General features: G+C 41.2%; 1 protein-coding gene across 1 annotated transcript; it reads left to right on the top strand.

Annotated features, from left to right (window-relative positions):
- The first annotated feature begins 7869 nt into the window (after positions 1-7869).
- On the top strand, positions 7870-26830 carry LOC130748446 (cellulose synthase-like protein H1). The gene is made up of 9 exons (XM_057601665.1): positions 7870-9711; positions 9938-10253; positions 24101-24226; positions 24444-24560; positions 24691-24903; positions 25023-25140; positions 25282-25466; positions 25701-26051; positions 26155-26830. Exons 1-9 carry the CDS (start codon positions 9446-9448, stop codon positions 26707-26709), a joined length of 2247 nt encoding a protein of 748 aa, XP_057457648.1. The 5' UTR covers positions 7870-9445; the 3' UTR covers positions 26710-26830.
- The last annotated feature ends 389 nt before the right edge of the window (positions 26831-27219 follow it).

The raw sequence follows: 27219 nt of genomic DNA, 5'->3' as shown, positions 1-27219 counted from the left end.
CAATCCAACTCCAAGTCTGCAATGCTGTAAGTAGGGATGGCAATGGGTCTCGGACCCATAGGGTACCCGCAAAAAATACCCACTATGGGTAGGGTAAAAACCCGCTAGATGGGTATGGGGTTGGGTATGGGTAATTACCCGCAAAAAGTAATGGGTATGGGTGCGGGTATGGGTACTATAGTACCCAACCCGCCCCATACCCGCACACACATATTATTATTATTATTATTATTATTATTATTATTATTATATGAACAAATTAACTTAAGCTATAGCTTTCAAACTTAATTATTTTAGAAAATAGGTGACTATTTAAAGTATTCATAATCATTGCTAATTTACTCCCACTTATTTTAAAATTAGTAAGTTAATAACCTACAACTTGCTTATTCGTTCTAAAAAAATATATTCTTATTTGAATGATTTTATTTGTTACGTAGATAATCTTTTGTATTTATATTAGTGTTTTTTATTTAAAAAGTTAGTTGTATTTTTTGTTTTCTATTAACAAAAATTAGTGAAAAATATATTTTGGTTAGCTAAATTACGGGTAATGGGCACGGGTACGGGCATATAGGTACCCAGAGGGTACGGGGACGGGTATTCAAGTTGCTACCCACGCGGGTATGGGGACGGGTACGGGTAATTTTTTAAAACGCGGGTATGGGGATGGGTACTATAGTACCCTACCCAAACCCTACCCATTGCCATCCCTAGCTGTAAGTAACTCCATCCAAAGCCAGCAAAGACAATCCCACCCAACTAGCCAGTAGTAACACGTCCTGGAACCAAGGAGCTGCCATGCTAAACCAGAGTCAAAAATTCCACCATGAACCACCTTGAAATAGTCTCTAGGATCCAAGAACACACAAAAGAGGGTTTGAAAACCAGTCAGAGGAAGAATAACAGAATCCTCGCATGTTCGCCTTATTCCACTGCCATGAGCGTCGCTTGATGAGCTCAAGTACAGCTTCAGCACATGGAGCTTGGCCATGGAAAGCCAACTCATTACGAGCCAATCACACAGACCAAATGACTGCCAGCCAAATAGAATGCGCCAAGCGATGCTGCAACTTATTGACACCAAACTTAAAGTGGGAAAAGTGATCACGAACAGAGGTTGGGTGAATGGGGGGGCAACCCAGCCATTGCAAACAGCCTTGCCAAACACTCGACGAGAAAGGACATAAGAATAAAAGATGAAAACCTGTCTCCACTTGGCTATTGCAAAGGACACACTGTGCATCAGCTAGAGATGTAATAACCTGACGCTTCAGCAAATTTTCCCTGCTCGCAAAGCTATCTAGCATCACTCGCCACGCAAAGCCCTTCACAGTAGAAGGGGCAAACGAGCGCCAAAGGCTCACAAGGGCTTCATCAGTGTCAGGCAAAGTAGGCTCCTGCAAGAAATGATAAGCTGAACTAACAGAATAAATTCCATCAGTACTTGGCAGCCATACCCAAGCATCCGAGACACCTTCAGATAACTGCACTCTTCCAAGCAAGTCGAGTAAGGCCCTCTCCCAAGCCAGTTCCCGCCCTACTAAAGGTCGCCGCCACACGAATTTCCACTGCCACCTCCCATGCTCCCAACTACCAAGAGTACTGACACTGTTCCATTTTTGCCTGGAAAGGTTGTATAGTCGATAGAAAGCACCACGCAAGCACCCATTCCCAATCCAATTAGCATGCCAAAAATCAGTAGCATCCCCACTCTTTACTATTCTTGAAACAGCACCCTCAAACCAGTTTTGTTCATCAACACTGCAAATCGCATGAATATCACGCCACCACGGTGAGAACTTTGGACACACACTCGTAACATATTTAGCTCTCATCACCCGACACCAATAAGAGTCATAGCTAGTGCGCCATTGCCAAAGCCACTTCCCAAGTAGAGCCCGATTAAAAAGGGAAAGATCTTTGATACCCAACCCACCACAGTCCTTTGGCAAACAGACATGAGTCCATTTGACCCATGCAATTTTCCTATCCTCCTCACCACCACCCCACAAAAAACTCCTCATGAGTCCGGTGCACTCCTTCACAACACATGACGGGATCTTAAAGAAAGAAAGGTAAAACAGGGGCAAGGCAGAAAGTACACTCTGCACAAGGCAGATTCGACCTCCGAAAGAGACTGTTTTCCGCCGCCAAGCAGATAATCTACTCCTGAATTTGGCAATAACAGGTTCCCAAGTGCTGCGACGGTCAGGTCTTGCCCCAATCGGTAAGCCCAAATAAACAAACGGAATCGCCATAATTTTACAGTTGAGTATCGCTGCAAATCTCTGTGGAAATTCAGGTTCAACTGCAATAGGTGCTAATTTGCTTTTATTAAAATTCACCTTCAGCCCTGAAGCCAACTCAAAGCAGCGGAGAATAGCTTTAAGGACAACTGCGTTTTGCGTAGAGGCTTCCCCCACAAACACAGTATCATCAGCGAATTGTAGCATCGAAACCTCACAATCCCCACTTGTGCCAATCTTGTACCCATTGAACAGACCTGAACTCACTGCATTCATGAACAACCCATTTAAGCCTTCAGCCACTATCAGGTAGAGAAAAGGAGCTAAGGGATCTCCCTGCCTGAGCCCGCGTTCCATTCTGAATTCTCCAGTTGGACTGCCATTAACCAATACTGAGACCGTAGCTGATTCGAGACAAGTCTGTACCCAACTAATCCATTTACTGCTGAAATTCATTCTCTGCAACATATAGAGCAAGAAGCTCCATTCCACTGAGTCATAAGCCTTTTCGTAATCAACTTTGAAGATGAGGGTTGAGCGCTTGCGGAGTTTAGCTTCATGAACAACCTCATTTAGGATAACCACACTATCCAGCATAGAACGACCCTCAATGAATCGTGGCAATGTCTTATACGTATTTTATATTAATGTGGTGGTTATTGCCTCATTGATTCCACAAATGCAATACGCTCAATTGTGCTGTTATTTTTCAAATGCACATAAGCAGCCTGTTGCTATATGAAATAAGATCAGGAATTAGATAAGAAAATATGACAAGTGCAGTGTTATCAGACTCGGACCGGTGATCGACTCGGTCGAGGTACTGGGTCAATGAGTCAATGGTTCAACCACTGGGTCACTGGTTGAACCGTTTAACTCGGTCGATACTAAAAAAAATTAAAAAAAATTCATAATACCATAATAAAATGTCACAAAATACCATACACACAAAAGCAATAATGAATTTTTTACCACAACAAAATGTCACAACTCACAAATAACTAAAATAAGTTTTAAACATCATCAAACAACATCGATTTTACGCTTTAATCACAACAAAAAGCGTATAAACAAGTTTAAAACAGAATCAACAACTAAGATTTTGTACATCATAAGCTAACAAATGATATATACACATGAAACAACTTGTATATAATCCAGTTTCTGATTCATGCTAGCTAAAAAGATTATCAATTTTTCAATTTTTTACAACACCAAAGCTTGTTATTCATATTCTTTAATTTGTTCTCAAAGAAACGACAAGAAGACTTTGCAAAGAAATTATATAGAACAACTTGACTCATTCTATATTATAAAATTAAAAGAATTAATAATACTAACTAACATTAATTAATAACTTCATAATAAAAACACACAAATAATTATTTTAACTTATTGTTAAATAACGTTTTTGAAACAATTGTTAAATAACGTTAAGAAATAGTTATTGTTAAATATATATATAAAAGTAATTATTATAATGGTTGGGTTGTGTTTTAGTTATTTTGTGTAACACTAATTTCGTTAAAAAAAAAACTAATGTTTACTTGTCAAAGATTTGTATAGTATTATTTTTGTTTATATAAATATAATTAATTGTAACCATTATATCAAAACACTTGTCTAGCCTAGTGGTAAGGTTCACAGCATTGAATCTTGAGGGAATGGGTTCGAATCCAAGCTAGACTCTTTTCCAAATTTTTTTCGCAACTAATAAATGCTAAAAGAAAAAAAGGGCTCTGTTAAAAAAAAAATACAGGGAAAAAAAAGGCCCGTTACAGGGAAAAAAAAAGGCCCGTTCTAAAAAAAAAGGTGCTCTGTTCAAAAAAAAAGGTTTCGACCAAAAAAAAAACCGGTTCAACCGAGACCGGCCGAGTCTCCGGTTTAATCATAAAAACCGGCTGAGTTGAACGGTTCACACCGGGCGGCTTGCATGGCCGATCCAATGCTCGGCTCGAACCGGTCTAGGGTCCGGTTCCCGGTTCAACCGGTCGAACCGGCCGGTTCGAGCCGAGTTTTATAACACTGGACTAGTGGTTTGGTGTCCCAAAATATCAAAAGGTTCGATAGCATCTCAATCAACCCAAAAGGTCTTACAACTTTGTAGGCCATAGACATAGACGAGGTAATTTAGTTAAGGAATATCTCATTCCAGCAATCAGCCGAGTGAATCTTTCCGGTATACTTTAATGACATATCATAAGGTTATCCAGAGATAATCATAAACTTGGAGCACCTTCCTCAACACCTCCTAAAGACCTCAAATCACTAATATGATGGTCATTGAGACTATAAATACATGTTTAGTTGTTCAGTTACTTACATATTGCTCATTATGCAAACTTCGAGTTCTTTTTAGACTCTAAGATTCTCTCTTGCCTCTCTCATTAACTTAAGCGTTGGAATGTCTTTTGCTTGTACACCCCCCATCGTGTCAATACAGTTTGGCTATGCCAGAGAAGTCTTTCAAGGTCGCACACCATCACTAGAGACGAAGAGATTTAGTCGATCTCAATTCAAGAAGAACAATATTTAAAGTAACTCGTGTTCAGGTACTTGTACATGACACCTTGTCTTCATTTACCTAGTCTTGTTTGGGTAGTCATCAATAGACACCTCCGATCTCACCTATTTATACTTGCTAGGTTCGCGCCAAACCAATCTTTGCTTCCCCTCTAAAGAGTTGATCACGGAACAAACTCTGGAGCTGTACCCACGTATGCACCACGTGAGGAGAGAGGGTAGTAAACCATGTGAAGGCCTTTTTTTGTTAGTAAGAAAATATTTCATTTTTAAATTGTTTCGTACACACTAGATCCTCACACTTGACCTAATACCTAATTATGTGTACAAGCATAGATTCTCCTAATTCTCCCCCAAATTTTGTGAATTTAGGCACTTTTCAGTCTCTAAGCAACTAAATTTCTATGGCATTCAAAGGAATTACTGAACAAAAATAGGGTTGATTAGCAAACCCTATATTAAATTCGTGTTTATCCAGTACTTGTTCGACTATCTGAGTCACGTTTTGATGCGCCCTAGACAGTCCCTAGGTTGTTTTTACTGATCATTTCCACTACGAGATCAAAATTTTGGTTTCTAGTCATTCCACCTTGGTTTTGAACCATTTTCCACAGGATCATCTCAAATGTCCCCGTAGGGTTGTTTCGAGGGTGATTTTGTTCCAACTCTATATTAGTTATTTGCTGCACAATCAGATCATATGGGGGCGCTCCAAATAAATTAGCAATCCTTCCCATCTTCTCAGCTAACATCTCATAATTACAATTTATAGTTTGGATTAGGGGGTTTAAAACAATGCACATTTGTTGGGTGAGCATATAGACAATTTCATGATTACTCTCGTTCATTTGGGGTCATAGGGAATGCATAGTAGAATTTATAATTGTATTTGAAGGTATAGGTTGTCCCAAAGGTCATGATCGAACTCATCATGTTGTTCTGAGTTTTGCCATGATTAACATGTCCAAAGATCTGAGGATCTTCACCGTGGTGGGTATTGCCATCATAATCATATTCAGGTTTGAATAAATCGCTTGAGGAATTCTCATACTTGGGATGTTCAAGTCCAATAGATTCAAAAAGAAAGCGGGAGGGGGTACTACAGGAATGCATCTAGATATTCCTAGAGTAGTAAACCTCAGGCTCGAATTAACTCTACGTTCAAAGGCATGTCTCACGATTTGGCCAACAATTGAAGATGTGGGTTGTGAGAGTGATAGTGGAGGTATCACATCCGCATTTGGAGGATGTGACTGCTCGTTGGCATAAGAAGTTATCCTTTGACGTTGCTCTTAGCTCAGATCAAAATTTCCTCGATTTCATTAGTTTGAAGATGTCCTTGTTCTATCGTTTTCCATTGACATGCGATTTTCGCTTCTCAAATGCATAAACTAGCACTAAACCTTGAAATGCTCTTAGGGAAATTTTTTACACGTAATTGCAAATGCAAATAAATGTATACAAAGAGCAATCTGAGACTTGGATAATGTCCTCTTCGTATGAGTTCTTAAGTTTGGTGATTTACAAGCAATGAAAATTATGTGGAGTGTGATTTCAAAAGTGCTTGTTAGTACTGAAATGTGGAAAAAACATCAAGTTATCAGATGATAACTCGAAAGATTTAGGTTTCAACTTCGATAAGGTGCTGAGATTTCATAAAACTAAGACATAACAAGAACTAAGTAAAAACTAAGAAAAGATGGACTAACCGTTAAGGTGATTGAAAAAATAAAGCTGAAAAGGGTGGAAGGAGAACATTTTACATGAACTTTGTGTGGCCGTGTTTCACGTATGGTAGACGTGGAATTTCAGAGTGTTAGTAGCTAAGATATCCAAACCTTTTCTAATCTAAGTCGTTCATCGGGGCACAACCATGATGTTTCGATCTTTAAAGACACAACTTTGAATCCCTTAAAGTCATCTCGAGTTGGCTTCTTCGTTTCCACATCTTGTAACTATTGAGAACGAGTGTGGTCATGTCGTTCTCCTCACGTGCAACTCTTGATCATGGGCAAGTGCTTTCGAAACACAGCATCCCTTCTTTGACGAGATTTGGCTCTTCCCCGAATGGATAGATAGGATCAGCGCCCAACCCTGTCTTGACCCGGTCCCTATCCTAAAAAGCGAAGTGTTTCCAGATTCTCACACGTTGTGTGCTCGCTCATCATCTCGAGTCGGATGCTTCTTCAATTACTTGTAGTGCTTCTCCATACCTTAGACCATTTTAACTTCTTGAATGATTATCCTTTTATTCTAGCTAAAACTCTTTAACCCTCAAAATGAAATATCGTCTAAGTGTAGACTCGAATTGATTTAGCTTTTCAACTAACGTCTTCGCCGAATTACACAATTTGAATTCTGCTCTTGGCTCTTGTTGATCATCAGCTTCAAAATGATTCATCTAGCCTTCTCTTTTCTGAATAAAAAGGCTTATTCTTCATTTGTCTTGATTCGAAATTTTGTTAATAAGAGTAACATTTCTCATTTAAATAATGTGAAGAGATAATTTTACAAGAAAAAAATGTTATCACCCAGCTTGCAATCCAGTTTCTTCTTGATAAAGGATGCCCCCACGTATCCCGGCTAATAGAGATAATAAAGTGGTGACTCAAAGAAGTCTCACATTGCCTATATTAGCAAGTGCACAAGTGCATATATAATAAAGAACACACACACCCATTGCCTTAAGCCTAAGGTTTTGTGGTGTTGTGTGGTTCTATAGGATTTCTAACATGGTATCAGAGCTGGTCTGATCCAAGCCATGACTTTCGCTTCCCAAAAGAAACCAAAAAAAAAAGATGAAAAAAAAGAAGCAAAAATGGCAGTCCCATTTGCGCAAGCCAAGGCCACAGACTCAGACGAAGGGGCACAAGTCCAAGGAACTCCGATGTTCCCACTAGAGTACTAGCCCAGACAAAGAAAGTCGAAAGACAGACTCAGACGAAGGAGCACAAGTCCGACGACCACTGATGTTCCCGCTGAAGTGCAAAGGCACAGGCAAAAAAAAATGGAGTCCCAATTGAGGGGGAATAATAGAGATAATCGTCCAAGACATTAGATCTCATCTGACTTACAAAATTTGATTGGATTACAATTATTCATATTCGGAAGGCAAGGAATGGTTTGGACTTTGGAGTTTCTCACAAATAGGCAAAGTTTGGATTATCCCTTACTAGTCTTTATCGTAGAACTTTTAGTTTTTAATTTCCTTCCTTTTTCCGCAGCATGAGAGTTCATGCCCTTCACGAACATACTAGGGAGGCTTTCATTACCTAGAGGATTCTAAGGTAGCTGTTAGGGTGCAAGTGCACCCTAGGTCTTGCACCATGCAAGACCAAATTTGACCTGTTGTAACAGGTATTAGTTACCTGCTGAGAAAAACTTTAAAAATATATAAAAAGCTATATTACACAATTATCCTCATGTGTTCTTCTTTCTCCCTTGCCTCTGCTCCTCCCTCTACTCCACTGTGCCTCTCCTTCCCCACCTCCATCTCCAAATCATGAAAACTCCATGACCTTTTCTCCCTTGCCTGAAACCAAATGTTACCAACAAAACCCCTAAATAACAAATGAAAGGTTTCACCTTTGTTTCATAAATTATTGATCGTACATGCAATGAACACCAAAGATAAGTTTCCATTTTTCACAAACACAAAGAGGTTGCAGGTGGGACTGAGATTTGAAGGTGGTCATGTTAAAATGCCTTATATATTTAGACAAGTAGTAGTGGCAAGATCTGGAATTTTGCAGGTGAGAGTGAGATTTGAAGGGAGGAAAAAAAAATGAAGGATTTAGTGACCCAGATCTGCTATGACCACCGCCCCTTTCCTTGCTCGCGCCTCTGACCACCGCGCACACCACTGCACCAGCGTTCAACCCAGAGACTGGAAAAGTTGGAACTTTACATCTTCATTCTTGACACCATAAAGACTTGATCTTTTTGACATAGAGGGCAAATAACAAGTTTTGGTTGAGGGGTTCAATTTGCTTCTGCTTGTTTTTTTTTTGCTGAAGATTCTAGAGTAATATGGTGAAATGAACTGATCTGGTGCTTTCTGCACAAGGATTCAAGAAAAAGCCATTACTGGATCATGGCTTGGGGTTGGGTGGTTGGACATGGAAGTTGGGGAAGATGATGACGATGGGTCAGGGGATTCTGAATTGGGTTTGGGTTGGGTGGTTTAGCATAGCGGCAGAGCTCCGGTGATTTCCGGTGGTGGTTCTGGAGGTTTGTGGGTGACTATACATTTGACTCAATATACTAAAGAGCATTACTGTAAGAAGATAAATAAAATTTAAATAAACCATAATTAAACTTTTACAGGTTAAACATGTAACAAGTATAGCATCTTTATGGAATATTCTATTTATGTGGCTATAAAGATGTTTCGCACCGGTGCAAGACCCACCCACTATTGCACCTTATCCTCCACCGGATTCTACAAACAAATAAACCATTATTGTTCTCTTTTATCTCACTCATGAGTCATATCATTTCTTATATATCTATGTTCTTTTCCCATCACATCACAGATAGCATTTCTCATTTTTCTATTTTTTTTCCTCTCTTTATGCAAGTGAGAATGATGTGTGAGCAAAAACTTATTGATAAATAATAGATCCTCTACAGCATTCTAGACTCTTAATGCTACCATTCTGATTCTATCCTTTATGACCATGGCCAGCCAAAACCACCTCCCTCTCTTTGAAAAAATTTGGTTCAAGCGCACATCTCAAAGAGTGTTGGACACATTGATTTTGCTACTCCTACTTTTGCTTCTTAGCTACCGTCTATTCTCTATCCTCCACAGCTTCACTCTCCCATGGTTCCTTGCCTTTTTATGTGAATCTTGGTTCACCATTGTCTGGATTTTCATCCTCAACACCAAATGGAATCCTGCAGTAACCAAAACGCATGTAGACCGTCTTCTGCAACGGTATGTACTATAATTCTGTTTATTTTCAAAGTCCATTGGAAAGAGTTAAAAGAGTTACTCATCGAAGTTTTCTCTCAAATTGAATTTGACATGGACGTACGCAATTGTAAAAGAATTTTCAAACTAGTTTTATAGTAGTTTTTCGTGTCAAAATTGATTCGGAGAAAAGAAAAGTGGATCCAAATCCAAAAATGAGTTTTTTTTTTTCTGTTGTTTTCTTTAACAGGGAACTTGAGCTTCCAGCAGTGGATGTGTTTGTCACAACAGCAGATCCTGTGCTTGAACCACCAATCATCACAGTGAACACTGTACTTTCTCTTTTGGCACTTGATTATCCAGCTAACAAGCTAGCTTGCTATGTTTCTGATGATGGGTGTTCCCCTCTTACCTTATTTGCACTTATGGAAGCCTCTAAATTTGCTAAGATTTGGGTTCCTTTCTGTAAGAAGCACAACGTGCAAGTCAGAGCACCTTTCAGATACTTTTCTGAGGTTGAAAGTGAAGGCCCATCACAATTCAAACAAGAATGGTCACGGATGAAGGTATACTACACTTTTGCTTGAGAGAGTACTCCATTTCATTCTTAGAATTTTGTCATCATTTTAAGAGGATTTTTTTATTTGTCTTTATCACTTTTAAATTTTTAAGACAATATTGATTACGTATTACAATTTATACCCTCAACTTAAAAATAACTCTTAAAAGTGATAGAATTGTGAAGTTAAAATTAATAAGATAAGTGATAGAATTGTGAAGTTAAAATTAATAAGATAAATATATATAAAAAGTTTTTTTTATATCGCAAAGATAAATTACACTCATTGAGGACTGAACCTTCTCTCCCCAACTTATATATCTTCAAACTCTTACCACTTGAGCTATGTTTCAAGAGCATTAGAAAGTTAAAAATACGAAGGCATGAATGAATCATCTTTTTTAATAGTTGTACTAAAATTTTAAGTGGAAAATAAAAGAATTATGATAATCTACGCATTTAGCAGTTAAACACACACTAATGTAGTTTAAATGTATTTTTGGTTAATCCATATCTTTGTGTCATTATAGTGAATGAGTTTTAGACTAACTTTTCTGGGTAATGAGTAAATCGTTAAATGAGAATATTTGTGTAAAAAAACTAATAAGTACAAAAATCAAATTGATTCTTATAAAATTAAGGCTTAATCCTCAAATTAGTCCCTATCTTTGTTTCGCCGTCTGAACCAGGTTCTTGACCGGAAAAATTTGTGGCATCAATCCCTCTTGTTCAAAAATGTTTGGAGCCAGTCCTCGCCGTGGCATGCTGACTGTTTAAATAAAGGTGACGTGACACTTAAAAAAATAAAAAATAAAATAATTTAATATAATAAACACATAATTAACCTAATTAAACTTAATCTGATCCTAATTCTAAACCTAAACCTAAACTAACTAAATATTCCTAATTCCCCAACCAATTACCCCAATTCCTCAATTCATCAGCAGGTCAGGAATTAGGGTTCATACCCATTTCCCCAATTCCCCAACCAATTACCCCAATTCTTCTCTTCCTGATTCGAGTTCCTCTTCTCTTCTCCTTCTTCTGAATCGCGTTCTCCTCTTCTCTTCTCCTATTTCCTCTTCACACCAGTTCCTCTTCTCCTATAAAATTATTGATAAAATAATTGATTTTGAAAAATCTAAAAAATAACCCAGAATCTGAAACCCAAATTAGGGTTCCATTTCACCTTTCTTCTTCTTCCCTTCACCTTTCTTCCCCAATTTCCTCCATCCCTCTTCTTCTTCACCACCTCAACAGCCAGTCACCACCAACAAACTCACGTCATCTGCTTTCGTTGCCTGCTCTGGACAAGCAAGGGGTTTCCCTCTCGGTCTTGGCTCTACCTTCCTTGCTCCTGCTCGCGAGCTCCTTCTTGTCCATGACCTTGGCCGCGAACATCACAGGTAGCTCGCCCTCGTTGAGCTCGACGGAGTTGAGGCGGCGGGAGACTCCGACCGGATCTGGTGGATGGCGGCCCATCGAAACTCGGAGGAGGGCGCGTGGGGCTTGGCGGAGGAAGAGCCTGTTAGGGTGGTTGTTTCAGTCCTTTGTTTGGCACCTCTGTAATAGGCTGGGCAGATCTGGTTTTTCACTTCTGGGTTCTTTTCTTTTGTGTTTCTGAGATTTTTCTTCTCATCTTCTTCATCTCCATCCATCTTAATCCTGGAATCACTGGTTGGTTAAGAAAATAGGAATTGGAATCAGACATGAAGGTGAAAGATTTAGATTCAAAAAGGATGGATGATGAAGATGATTAAGAAAGGTTTTGTTCTGGGTTGATTGGGAATTAGGGTTAATTTTGGGGGGAATTTGTTTTTATTAATTAAATTAGGTCAGAACGTACAGTAGGTGTTGAATGGAATAATCTGTACACAGTTCAAGTGGTTGATGATGCTTTGTTATTGTTTCTCCAAGAAGCTCGTCTGAGGAGCCAGCTAAGAGTGGCACTCAACTGCTTCATTGTACACTGAATGATCATATTACATAATCCCAGCTACCCACCCCGTGGTTCAAAATAAAAAACTTGGCTTTGGTGAATCAGTTCTTGTATATTATTGTTATTGTAATTCTTGTTTTTTATGGACCACTGTGCTTGATTTGTATCTCGCTCCACTTTATTAATCTGTTCATTTTCTTTTGAATTTTTTTTTGATATATGTATTTCTATTTTTTTTTTTTAATTCCACGTCAGCTTCATTAACCTAGTCAGCATGCCATTTTATTATCCGCCGGACTCCGGCGAGGACTGGCTCCAGACGTTTTGCAAAGATAGGGATTGATGCCACAAATTTTTCCGGTCAGGGACCTGGTTCAGACGGCAAAACAAAAACAGGGACTAATTTGAGGATTAAGCCTAAAATTAATGGAGAAAATTATTCATCTAATTTAACTCTTATAATAAGGACAAGCCCAAATATTCCTCTAATTTAACTCTTTTAATAAGGACAAGACGCACTAATAATTAGATGTATTTTAAACTGGTTAGTTTGGAGTACCTAGCAAGCATATGAGCCAAAGTCCTGGATTTTTTTCAAAGTTATCAAATTCTTTTTTTGGTACAGCGGAACAGAAAGTTAACCAGAGGATGGCCGACCAAGCTGCATGCCTGCATATTAACTAAAATAAATGTAAAACAGTAAATTACAAAAAGGGAGAAACTAGAAACAATTGCAGATATGCTTTGTTTTTATCGTGCGAAAAAAGTTTATTTATTCAAAAAAGTAATGGTTATAAATCTTTTTCTTAACATGGATCAAAATATTATTAAGTGGGCATTAAAGCTAATAAATCAATATAAAACAAACTCAAAAGCCCCGAAGGAGGTCCTCTACCCAAAGAACATCATTGAGTGAGGAGGCATTTTGGACGAGGTCTTCGGTGGGTTAGTTAGACACTGACTCACCATACTACACTTAAAATTTTACACTGTAACGATAGTAATACCCTTAATTTATTTTTCTTAAGACAATAATATCCTCATCTTCTCCTTCTCCCCTCCCTCTTTGCTGCTTCCCATTCCGGCGAACCCACCACCACCCAGAGCCTCCACCTCTTCGTTCATCGTTGGATCTGTCACCGTCAACGGATCTGAATACATTACCTTCCACCTTTCTACCTTCCATCGTCATCGTTGTGGAAGCAGATCTCGTCCTCCATCACCACCAAGGGCAGACTTGTGTGCCACCACGGAGACCTCCGCCGGAAACCCATCAACATCGCGCCATAGATCTCGTCACCAAGGGCAGGCTTCAAGCCTTTTCTCTGCTAATCAAACCAACAACCGCTGGATTGTTGGGGTTTGGCGGGAGAGTAATCCGGAGAAGGCCAGCAACCGCTCACCCAGCCTTGTCGCCGCCTCTGCACAGCCGCGCGCCCTCATTTGCAATCGGGATCTCCTCTACACAGATCCCGCCACCAACCATCCAGACCCGCAACCTTGCATTCGGGTTCTCCTTCGTGCTCGAAGGATCTCCCCTGTGCAGTGTTCCTCTCCTAGATATGTGCAGTGTTCCTCACCTCTGGGTCTTTGCCATCCTCCTACCGAATGGTGGTGAGTGGAATAGTGGAGGAGGGTGAAGAGAAAGGGATATTTCTGTAATTATCTCATGCTAAATCACAACCGTTGAATTTTAAAATAATATATCTACGGTTCCAATTTCATTTTCAGTTGATGCACCACGGTGGTTCAAACTGAACCACCGAGGCCAACACCGGCATTTTGAGCTATATAATGAGCACAAGCATTGTCGTCCTTACGGATAAAAAAAAAAGTTCAACAAAGTCAAAACAACTAGATTGTTTCTATGATACCCACAATGTATCATACATGAAGGATGTGATTGGTCCATAACAAAAATAATTTATATTTTCATTTTTTTTCTTTTTAAATACGGAGGATGTGATTGGTCCACAACCTTTTCGTGTATCATACTCACACAAGTGTTGTGGTATGTAGCAAGCACCAAACAACTATTACAAAGATTAAAACAATCCTGAATAACAGTAGTCAAATAAGTGGCCCTTTCACGCTTCCCTGGAGCTTGATAAAGTTGTTGTGAATCCGTCTCAAGTTGTTGTGGTTATAAACTTAATTGTAATTAAAGATGATGTATGTGTTTCAACATGTAACCAAAAACATTGATGTATGTCGGGCCCACATGCATGTGGCTCCTCCGTCCAAGATCAACCATATATCACATCATAGAACTCTATAATTAGTTCACTCACCCACCAATCATCACACTCATGATAAAAAAATTATTACCCAATCACCTATCATCAATCAGTTTCTATCTCCTAGTTACAATCACATGTGACCGAAAGAAACCCACGTGGTAAAACTATAGTGATCATCTTGGAACACTTATATAGTTATATTTCTCTATTATTTATCTCTTATGGTTATTGAAAAAGTGGTGTGTACACAACATTATTGTAAAAAGATATGATAGAGAGAGTTAGTGGGAAAAAAGGTGGAAGGATGCCTATATGTATATGTTTGTTGTGGGCGACAAGAGAGAAAAAAGATTTAATTGTTGGTCACATTCCTTTATTTCGTCTTCTCAATTTAGGGAGAAAATAATAGTAAAGGTGATGTGTTAGCATTTATTTTTTCTATTTCTTCATTTCTGGTATGTGCCACCAAGAAATGAAGATGTAATGCCACAAAAATGTTAATTTTGGTGAATTGGATATTTAGAATTAAAATATTTTTTTTTCTCTTTTCTCCACCTCATTATTTCCTCTTCTATTTCTCGTCTTTCTATTATATCAAAAAAATCTATAAATCAACTATATTTCTCACTTCTTTCTCTCTTCTTTACTCTTTATTTTTTATCTCTCTTCTCTACCAAAAAACAAAGTGTTATTGTACATCAATATTTATTGTTGGTAAGATAAAGATCTTTTGACACCAAAATTTCACTGACATCTAGTGAGATAGAGGAATAGAAGAAAGAGAAGTAAAAGATTTGTATCATACCAAACAACTTATAAATCTATTATATTTCTCTCATCTTTCTTTCTTCTCTACCAAACAAAGCGTTATTGTACGGCAACGCTTAATCACCCTATAAACAACAAGAACCTCTTGAACAAAGGAAAAACCAAAGGAACCAAAGAAGAAAATCTAAACCAAAGCAAAAAACCAACACTTAGGGCGGCCACCATTCCTCAATTTCTTGTGTCAGGCCGTGGATAGATGTATTGTCCTCACCGGCAAACTACACCCCATAAGCTTGCCAACCATCCACGCCTTCTTGGCCCGCGTCCAATAATGACCACCCGGAGCACTCCCTGAATCCAACGGATCGAGCTGAATAAACCGAGGGCATGATCACATCCAAGGAAGGACATCTACCATAAACCGCAACCAAATCCACACAAGCGATCGGGGACACCTGGCAGGGTTTGCGGCCTCTCTTAAGCGTATTAAAGACATAAATGAAAAACTTATTCTAAATACATCGAAAAAGTGTATTAATTGTATGAGTATTACCAAAAGGATAAAGATTGGTGTACTAGAGAGATAGGAAAAGAGGGAAGATATGTGTCATAAGAGTTAGATAATATTATATGTTCCATCCATGAACATTGAGATGAGGTATAGTACCTAGAGTGTAAGGAACGTGATGTGAGATTCCTAGAGAGAATGAGAGCGTAACCGCTTTAGAGAGAGAAAGTAACTGAATTTCAATCTTGTGATTTCTCAAATGAGCTAAGAGTCTCTTACAATTGGTATTCATCCCCTATTTATAGATGTGGAGTTGGGCTTGGCGCCTTCAACCCTTCCTAATGGGCCGGTTGGGCCTCTGGGAGGAGGCCCAAGTCCCTGGTCCACTTGTCGCCCCAAGCTGGCGGTTCTGGGCGAGGGACCCTGGGGTCTCGCCCAGTCCACAAGTCCACAAGACACCGAGCTCAAAGCATGAGAGCTAAGTGTGTCTTTAAGTTGAAAAACTAAGGCGACGGTCATGAGAAGCTAATTAATGCTAAAACTTAGGGTCTAATAACGAAGAACAATGGCCAACATGGCTTGATAATTAAAGCTTTAAAATTAACATTTTGAACGTCTTGCCACGTTCCCTTGGCGGCCCAAGTCCACAAGCGGGCTTGCGGCGATGACGCTTGGTTCCCTCGCCTTGATTTTAGTTGTGGCCGCCAGAGTCCACAATGCCTTGACGCGTGTACACCACATGTAATGTGCTGAAACAATGCAAAGGTCAATGAATCTGCAGAACCTCAACTGCTATTCCCGAAATTCCCCTTCAAATCTCAATTGAACCTGTCGATTTGATTTCGAACCAATGAGCTTCAACCGTTGTAACCCTCTGCTTAATGCGTTGTTCCCACTTCCCGAAATCCGCGTCACACTCCCTCGAGTAATCATTTTATCTTGCCACGTCGAGGCTCGATTTCCCAACCGCTATTCTCCCTAGCCTTTAAATTATTCCTCTTTCCATCATTCATCACTTGCTGTCAACTGTTCTCATATTCGTCCCTAGCTCTCATACTGGTTCCTTTCGCCGATCTTGCAAACTCCAAGCTCCGGCCCTTCTTGCTCCTCTTCTCACAGTCCCTTCCTGGTTAGTTTTTTCATCCCTTCTTTCTTCTTCCACTTTTACGATTCCCACTGCTAGGGCCCTTTCCTCTACAGAGGAAATCAAAGCTTATCATTTGGCAACCTTTGTCACTCTCCCTTCCCCCATCTCAGAAGCTCCTGAACAGGGGATCCTTGATCAACCATCAGAGCTTTCTACCAGCGGCTCTATTTCTGACGTTGCTCGCAGGGTTGGTGGGCTTTGCTGTTCCCCGTCGTTAGAGGACCTTCTTCGTATCACCGGATGCCGGGGGCAAGACCGCCCTTGGCAACACCGCGTATTTAATGACCCCAAGTACTCCCACTTCTTCTTCGTATATGAAACTTGTTTCTTGATCTTGGCGTTAAACTCCCCTTCTCACCCTTTCTTACCCAAGTGTTGTGCGATATCAACGTTTCTCCTTGCCAACTTCACCCCCGCTCCTGGACCTATCTGAGGTGCTTTGAGATTCTCTGTCGTAGTGTTGATGTGGCGCCTTCCCCTACCCTCTTTTACTTTTTCTTTGAAACAGACTCTCGATCCCTGAGGACCCATGGTTGGGTCTTTCTGGTGCCTCGGCCGGGTCGAGAACGGTTTGCTCCTTATCAGGTTGGTTCTGAATCTTACTTGGCTCGCCGGTACTTCCGGGTCTTCGTCCACCCTACTTACCCCTCGTCATTCACACAGAGGGAAAGGAGAGCCCTTTTTTCCGTTTTATTGGACACAGTGTCCCAAACCCATATCCGATTCTCCCAAAACGTCTTCCTCCTCTAGAGAAAGTTTCGCCATTGGGGTCTTATCCCGGCTTCACTTTTTTAGTTGCACTGAACTACTTGGCGCTCCTCCGGGCTCCAAGTTGTCCCCTCGATTAGGTTTTCCCTTTTACCGTCTTCTTCACACCTTCCTCCGAATTTCTTCGTTTCTTATGATTTTCCCTTTTTGCGTTTTAGGAAATATGAAATTCTCTACTGCCGATCTGCTGGAAGCCTTCCTCTCCGGGAACGTTAAGGCGCCCTCTCCGGTCCAGGTTGGAGAATAAAAGTGTAGCTCACCGGTGGGCAATGGTTCTCCCAAGAAGAGGAAGCTAGGCGAGCCAAGCTCCCCAGTTGCACCTTTGGCCGTCTCGGGCGATGGGTCCATAAGGACCATCATTACTTCTCAGGAGGAAACCCTTGTTGCTAAGGACAAGAAGATTGCTGATTTGCGCGAAAAACTGGCGGACAAAGGTAAGATACTTGCTGAGACCCAGTCGGATTTGAAACCGAAATGCAAACTCTTGGCTGAGATGGATGCGCAGGCCATCGCCTTGGAGAAGCAGATAAGGAAGGTGGCTGCTCACGCGGCGGCCTATGAGCGTATCCGCGGCTTCCTAATTGCCAAGGCTCAAGTCAAGTACCTCCATCCTACTATTAACCTTGACCTCCTGGGGGCTTTCAAGAAGGTTACCCCCACCGGACTGGTGGGCCCATAAGATCTGCAGGAAGTTGCTTGCGTTGACCTTGGAGACGCTGTGGAATAAGAGAAAAGATATAATGTTAACCTATTTCGAGTTATTGTAACGCTCAGTACTTATTTTCTTCGTTTAAACTTTTTGTTTGTATTTTACTTTCAAGTTATTCGATTCAGCTTTACTTCTTTATGTTTTATGCTTGTGTTAGCGCCTTTTAGAGTTTTTCTCTCTCGCTCCCCCATAGTTCCCTTGTTCCTGAATTACGTTTGACGACATTGATGGTGTGCCTTGTTTAACTAGGACTTTTGCTCAGTTTTTGAACCGAGGCTTTGTCCACATCATATTTCCCGTAAGAGCAGGTGCGGCCTCGCCAGTTTTGTCCTGTCGAGAACTTATTGCTGCTAGGGACCCAGTGGCCATATAGGTTTACCCAGACTTATGCCTAGTTAGGTTCGGTCGCCCATATTTCGGGGAGGTTTTTAGGATAAGAAGCTTATCCGCACACATCGCCAACGAGTGACAGCGAGCTGCGTCGGCTTTTCCGGAGCGATCCCCAGACATCAAGGTCGTGTTGGGATCGCCACCTTCAGGGAACTTTTCCCACCTAGCTCTCGTCGCAATTCAGTGTGATTGAAATTGCTGGATACAATTTTTGTATTTTCAATCAGACGTGATAGTCAACAAACTCCCGAGATGGAGAATAAGTACGTGTCTTTGTTTTTACCATTTAGGCGCTTTGCCCAACAAACTCTCGAAATGGAGAACAAGAATATGCTTCTTCATTTTTAAACCTTCAATCTTCGCGAGACGCACCTAGCTGATCATCCTCACGCCGAAACCAGCTCCCTGTCAATCCTTTAGCTATAATAGTATTTCAGGCCCGCCGCGTTCTAGGAACGTGGCAATCGCCTTCCGTCTAAGCTCTCCAGGTGATAAGCCCTCTTCCCTAAGGCCTTTAAAATTCTGTAAGGGCCTTCCCAGATTGGACTTATTCCCAGTGTTCCTGGTTCGTTTCTTAAGCACCAGGTCCCCTTCCTGCATCGCCCTCGGTCGCACTTTCAAGTCATACTTCGTCACAGCTCGCTGCTTCATCGCAGCCTCTCTGATGCGAGCCTCATCGTGTGTTTCCAATAACAAATCTAACTTCACCGCCATGTTGGAAGAATTCTTGCCCTCAAACCGCAGCGCTGTTCGCCAAGAACTGTTGTCTATTTCTACGGGCAACATAGCATCCGCCCCATAGGCCATCCTGAATGGAGTTTCCCTAGTGGTTGAGTGTTGCGTTGTGTTGTAGGACCAGATTACAACCGGTAGTTCGTCCAACCAGGCTCCCTTCGCCTCCGAGAGCCGGCGCTTCATACCCCGCAGGATTACCTTATTCGCCGACTCTGCTTGCCCGTTAGTTTGAGGATGTTCCACTGAAGAGAACCTTCTCTGAATACCTATCTCTTCGCAGAATTCTCTTGTTTGGTTACTTGCAAACTGCGTCCCATTATCTGAATTGTACCCCGAATCGGCATACGATTCTTTTCCAGTAAAAACTTACGATCTTGGCTGCAGTAATGCTTGCGAGGGGCTCGGCTTCCACCCATTTGGTGAAGTAATCCACCGCTACGAGGATGAACTTCATTTGTGACCTGGCGGTGGGGAAAGGCCCGACGAGGTCAACTCCTCACATGGCGAAGGGCCATGGGGAGCTAATCGTGGCCAATTGTTCCGGCGGGGCCCTGGGAAAATCTGCAAATACTTGACATTTTTCTCATTTCTTCACGAATTCTGCACAGTCTCTTCTTATTGTGGGCCAATAAAAACTTGCCCTGAGGACTTTGCTTGCCAGAGACCTTCCTCCGATGTGACTAGCGCAAACCCCCCCGTGAACCTCTGCCATAACAGCCTCATATTTTCCAGGTGGAAGACACCTCAGGAGTGGCGAACTAAATCCTCGTCGAAAGAGTATCCCATCGAGTAATGTGTAGTGTCCCGCCTCTCTCCTTTGTTCCTTCGAGTACTTCACTACCTCACTTGGTTCTCCCGCCAAGATGTCTACGATGGGGTCCATCCAAGTTTCTTGGCGGTCAACTGGGGCTCCCAACTCTCCTTCTATGCTAGGATTGGTGAGCGTCTCTTGGATCACACTTCGATTATTTCCAGGCTTCCGAGTGCTTGCTAATTTTGCTAGGGCGTCCGCCCTTTGATTTTGCGCCTTTGGCACGAACTCAACTACGATCTCTTACAATCGACCCATCAATAGTCGTACGCGCTCCAGATATTTTATCAAGGCCGGTTCCTTCACCTGGAATTCCCCATTTACTTGGTTTGCTACTAACAGCGAGTCCGTTCTAACCAGCAAACTGTCGATTTGCACCTCAATTGCTAGCTTCAGACCTGCGATCAGAGCCTCATACTCTGCCTGATTATTGCTGGCTTTAAACTGGAATCTGAGGGACTGCTCTAATACTAACTCCCCATGCCCTTGTAGCGTGACTCCTGCTCCACTTCCGTTGTCGTTCGATGACCCATCAACAAACAATGTCCATTGCGTGCTTACCTTCTCATCGTCTTCGGGCGTTAACTCCACCACAAAATCAGCTAAAGTCTGCGCACCAACCTTCTCCCTTTTGTCATATTGCAAACCGTATTCCGATAACTCAACCGACCACGCGACGAGTCTGCCTGACAAACCTGGCTTCTGCAACACCTATCTCAGACGAAGATCAGTTCTTATTTTTACCTGAAAGCTTTGAAAGTAAGGTCTTAAGCGTTTGGCGGTAACGAGGACGGCGAGCGCCGCCTTCTCTATCTTCTGATACCTGATTTCCGCCCCTTGGAGTGTATGACTTACAAAGGAAACTATCTTTTGTTCTCCGTCTACCTCCTGGAGGATTACTGAACTGATCGCACGATCGCTGACGGAAAAATACAAGTGCAAAAGAACCCTGGACAGGCTTCGATAGAACAGGCGGTGCGGACAACATCTCTTTAAGGCGGTTAAAGACCTCTTCGCACTCTGAACTCCATTCAAACGCCGCATTCTTCTTGAGGCATTTGAAGAACGGAGCCGATTTGTCGCCCGAATGAGGGAGAAACATGGATAGGGCCGCAATCCGCCCCGTCAGGCGCTGCACCTCCTTCACGCTACTTGGGCTTTTCATTTCCTGGATCGCCTTACACTTATCTGGATTGATCTCAATTCCTATCGACGTAATCATGAAGCCTAGGAACTTCCCGCCCTGTATGCCAAAAGAACACTTCTCCAGATTGAGCCTCATGTTATGCTTTCGGAGCCAGCCGAAAGCTTCTGTTAAATCCTCGTGATGGCTTGATCCCAAAACGGACTTTACGATCATATCATCAACATAGACCTCCATGTTCCGTCCTACTTGGTCCTCAAATACCCTATCCATCAACCGCTGATATGTCGCCCCCGCATTCTTCAGTCCGAAAGGCATAGTCTGATAATAGTAGTTTACCCTGGTGGTCATAAAGGCCATTTTATCCGCATTCGACGGGTGCATCTAGATTTGGTGATATCCCGAATAGGCATCCATCAGACTCAACAACTCATTTCTGGACGCTCCATCCACTAACTTGTCTATGCTTGGTAATGGGTAAGAATCTTTTGGACATGCCTTGTTCAGGTCTGTGTAGTCCACACACATTCGTGATTTCTCATTCGCCTTCTTTACCATCACCACATTCGCCAGCCAGGTAGGATACTTAATTTCCCGGATAAAGTCTGCCGCCAGTAACTTCTTTACCTCTTGTTGGATTGCTTTCTCCTTTTCATTACCCATTCGTCGCCGTGTCTGGGTCACTGGTTTAATTCCGGGATTCAACGCCAGCTTGTGGCAAATGAAGTCCGGGTCTATTCCTGGCATGTCCTTGTGACTCCAAGCAAAAAGATCCAAATTCTCGCTCAGCAGCTTTGATAATCTCTGTTCCTGGACCTCAGTCAGTCCGGTCCCTATTTTGAGCACTTTCTCGCCAAATTTCAGTTCCTTGGTTTCCTCGATTGGCGTAGGCTTGTTGACTCGCCCATCGCCCCTTGGATCTAGGTTTTCTTCCGGCGCCTCGACCTCGTTGCATCGGTGTCCTACCGAGGCGCTCCTTTTCCCATACCGATCTACCGCGTTGCAGTAGCACTCCCTTGCAGTCTTCTGGTCCACAGCAACTCTCCCAATTCGTCCATTTGGCAAAGGATATTTAACTGCCAAATGTGCTGTCAAGATCACGGCGCACAGTCGGTGTAAGGTGTTTCTGTCAATTATCATGTTGTAAGATCCCTCCGCTCCTAGGATTAAGTATCTCACCTTCAGCGTCCTAGCGTTCTCTCGCTCGCCAAATGTGGTGTCAAGGTCAAGGACGCCTCTCACCCATACTTGCTCGCCCGCAAATCCAACCAGAGTCCCTGCATAAGGAGTGAGGTCTCCCTCATCCAAACCGAGCCTATCAAACGCTCCGCCGTAAATGATGTCTGCTGAACTCCGCTGATCCAAAAGTACTCGTTGTACATTGAGTTGGTTGACGCGAAGGAGGATTACAATCGGATCGTCCAGACGCGAAGGAGGATTACGATTTGTCCAAGCACGCAAGCTTTCCTTTTGGAGACGAATTCCTCCACACCCTCGAGGACTTCCAATAGCTTTTCCTTTGTAGTTCCCAAGGCTCCGTTGCTGCATTCGCCCTTCGGACCTCCGTGTCCTGCCGCTTCAGGCGACTATTGACGTGACGAATCAGCCACCTCCAATCCTTGCGAGCGTCCACCGATTGAGATGATGGCGGTCCTTCTCCTGAAGGTTCCATCAAGGGGACTGAGGACTCTGTTTCTTCACCGGCCGCCTTCCATACGCGCGGCGCGAATCACGCATGTGTTTCATCCTTCTTTTACTTCGTCGACGTTGCGCTTCCATCAAGTGTTGCTAGAGAATCAAGAATTTAACCGAAAATCAAGAAACCAAAAAGGAATTGCACGGAAAATCGAACTTCTCTCAGCCAAATCACAATCCACGTAGTCCGGGAATCAAAATCTACCGATCCCCACAGACGGCACCAAATGTTCCATCCATGAACATTGAGATGATGTATAGTACCTAGAGTGTAAGGAACGTGATGTGAGATTCCTAGAGAGAATGAGAGCGTAACCGCTTTAGAGAGAGAAAGTAACTGAATTTCAATCTTGTTATTTCTCAAATGAGCTAAGAGTCCCTTACAATTGGTATTCATCCCCTATTTATAGATGTGGAGTTGGGCTTCGCGCCTTCAACCCTTCCTAATGGGCAGGTTGGGCCTCTGGGAGAAGGCCCAAGTCCCTGGTCCGCTCGTCGCCCTAAGCTGGCGGTCCTGGGCGAGGGACCCTGGGATCCCGCCCAGTCCACTAGCTTATTTTATTATTTATGTCTTATGGGTAGAATAGTCTTTTACTTTTTGCCTATTTATACTTTACTTTATCTCTCATTGTATCTGATGGAGATTATTGTTTGCCTCCAATGAAACCCTAACACATCTTTCTCTTTTGCTCTCTGCTCATTTTCTCAATTTCTCCTAACAATGAGGTGTATGCATTGTATAGAGATTCATGAATCATTAATCTTAGAGTTATGTATGATTCACATCTTGCTACTTTACACATATAGTGAGATAGAAATAAGAAATAAAAGAGATAGAAATGAATCACAGTTAAAAGAGTGGAAAAAGAATTAGATAGAAATGAATTGTAAAAAAAAAATAGCAAGTGACATATCATAACCCTTACTCTTACCACGAAGTTGTTTGCCTAGTCTCTAATCTGATCATGGACAACAAATGGTTTGTCTTCATGTTTTGCAGGATATGTATGACAATCTTAGCCAAAAACTTGAAGATGTGACCCGAAAACCAATTTCATTCCAACTTGATGGTGACTTTGCAGTGTTCTCAAATACAGAGCGAAGTAATCATCCAAGTATAATTAAGGTACTACTCGTCTGTTTATTCTAAAGATCAAATAATCGTCACACATTTCTTACGAAACATAATTAATGTTATTTTTATAGGTAAATGTTAGTTGTTAATTGTCACTTCAGTAAACATATTTGTACATTTTCCTTTGCCATAGTTCTGATTCTAGCATACTTGAAAAGTGAAAAAAGAAAGCAACCCAAAAAGACTTATTAACATTATGTGTGGTCAGGTTATATTGGAGAACAAGGACGGTATTTCTGATGGTTTGCCTCACTTAATCTATATATCCAGAGAGAAGAGGCCAGAGTATCCACATAATTACAAAGCTGGAGCTATGAATGTTTTGGTAATGTGTTACTTAAGTATTTAATTCTGTGGGATTCTGATTCTCATTCTAAAAGGTTTATGATAAAACACCAAATCTATTTTCAATCACATACTCATAAATCCCTTATTACCTATCTTAATAAGTGCAGACAAGAGTCTCTGGGTTGATGAGCAATGCTCCCTTTATGTTGAACGTAGACTGTGACATGTTCGTGAACAATCCAAAGATTGTTCAACACGCTATGTGTATTCTGATGGATTCTACAAGTGGGAAAGAGGTTGCTTTTGTTCAATGTTTTCAACAATTCTATGATGGAGTAAAAGATGACCCTTTTGGAAATCAGTGGGTGACTGCATTTGAGGTGTTTTCTCAATTTCCAATGAACCTCTCGCTTTAAATTTCACCTACACACAATGTCAGTAAATTATGTCAAGTAAGGAGATTTGTAAACAATTTTTTGTTTTGTTTTGTTTAACACAGTACATAATTAGGGGCATGGCAGGACTTCAAGGACCAATCTATGTAGGAACAAACACCTTCCATAGAAGAAATGTTATTTACGGTCTTTATCCTGATGAAATCCAAAATGGGAGAAAAGGTCTTGCCCTCTATCTGATACACAAAGTCACTTATTCTTATAGCATGTTTTGATATGCTTCTATATAACTATGAGGATTGCAGTACTATTTATTACGATTGTGTGCATATAAGACACAATTATTATTTATATCTTCTGCAGGATTATCAGAAAAGATACTAATACAACAATTTGGAAGTTCAAAGGAGTTTGTCAAATCAGCAGCCCAAGCTTTGGAAGGGAGTGAATCTAGTACTCCTAATGATAATAGTCTTTCTAACTTCATTGAAGCAGCAATTGAAGTTGCTGATTGTGGCTATGAACATAGCACTAGCTGGGGTAAACAGGTTAGTTACAGACACAACAAAACTGTACATTGTTTCTAAAGACAGTTATAGCATGTTTAGATCAGCTTCTTTCTCTTCAAAGTTAATTCTGACACTATAAGCGTATCACCAAAATTGATTTAGACTATAGAATCAATTATAGGAAGATTTTCAAACATGCACTTAATGTTTTTGTTACAGTTAATTCGCAATTCGCTATATATAGAATTTAAGTTTTGTTATATGAAATTTTAGATGGGGTGGTTATATGGATCAATGGCAGAGGATGTACCTACAGGGTTGAGCATCCATAGAAAAGGTTGGAGATCAGAGTGTTGTACACCAGATCCAATTGCCTTTACAGGATGTGCTCCTCGAGGGTTACCCTCTACTATGATGCAACAAAAGAGATGGGCCACAGGCCACACTACATTGTTATTTGGCAAGAATTCACCTATTATGGGTACCCTCTTTGGCAAGATCCAACTCAGGGCATGCTTGTCCTATTGTTGGATCGCCACGTGGAGCTTGCGATCTGTCTTTGAAGTTTCCTATGCTGCTCTAATTGCACATTGCCTCATTACCAACACCAGTATCTTCCCTAAGGTCAGGTCTCATTTTAATGGCAATGTAATATATAAAATCTCATGAATTTGGTTCCTAATATACTACTCTATTTTTTTCCCCTTTTGGCTTTGTTTTATACCAGGGACTTGGTCTGTGGATTCCTGTTACTCTTTTTGTTGTCTACAACATACATACTCTATTAGAGTATGTATCAACCGGGTTGTCCATACGGTATTGGTGGAACAATCAGAGAATGAGCATTATGAGAACCTCGACTTCATGGTTTATCGGATTTTTGAGTGGCATGCTTAAGATTGCGGGGATATCTGATGCAGTCTTTGAAATAACACAGAAGGAAACCTCAACTTCTGGTGCTGATGGCGGTGATGCAGATGCAGGTAGGTTCACCTTCGACGAGTCTCCGGTTTTTGTGGCAGGCACAACCTTTTTGCTGGTGCAGTTGACAGCCCTTATTATAAAGTTTTTGGGGTTGAATCCTAAAGGACCAGCTCATAGTGGAAATGAATGTGGACTGGGGGAGTTTATCAGTAGTGTGTATCTCATAGTGTGTTATTGGCCATTTTTAAAAGGGTTGTTTGGCAAAGGAAAATATGGGATTCCCTTCTCCACTATATGCAAGTCAGCAGCGCTAGCATTTGCTTTTGTGCATTTCTGTAGAAGTACTGTCATGGGTTGATCACTTGATGCTAAGTTTCATTATTCATTTTGTTCTCAATAATCTTAGCCTTTTGAGCTATTATCAATTACTCAGTGAATGAATGAAAAATGATAATTTAATTTAAATAACATAATTTTAATTTTAAGCACTGTCAATTTCACCCAGTAGTTCAGTTAGGATATTGTTCAGTTAGTTATTTTGAGTTGGTTATGATGGTATTCGTGTGTTAGACATGTACTCTCAATGAAAATTTTCCCCCTGCTTATCCTTCACATTAAACATTACATCTATCTTTGAACCAAAAACGATACTCACATGAGTGCTGAATACAAGCTATGCAAAATGAATTCCTGCCTTGCAGGGGAACAATGTATAAGCAATATGAGTATTCATTTTCATCTGGATCGTTCATTAGTAAATCTACGGTCCTGATTTAATTTATGTTCTCACATAAAATTACCTTTCTGATGAGATAGTATAAGAGTTTATTTATAAGCTAATGTGAGAAGCTTATGAAAACAAGCTCAA

Source organism: Lotus japonicus, chromosome 3 (genome assembly GCF_012489685.1).
Source record: "Lotus japonicus ecotype B-129 chromosome 3, LjGifu_v1.2".
Classification (NCBI taxonomy): domain Eukaryota; kingdom Viridiplantae; phylum Streptophyta; class Magnoliopsida; order Fabales; family Fabaceae; genus Lotus; species Lotus japonicus.
The sequence above is the reverse complement of the archived record's forward strand: the minus strand, read 5'-3'. Positions and strand labels throughout refer to the sequence as shown.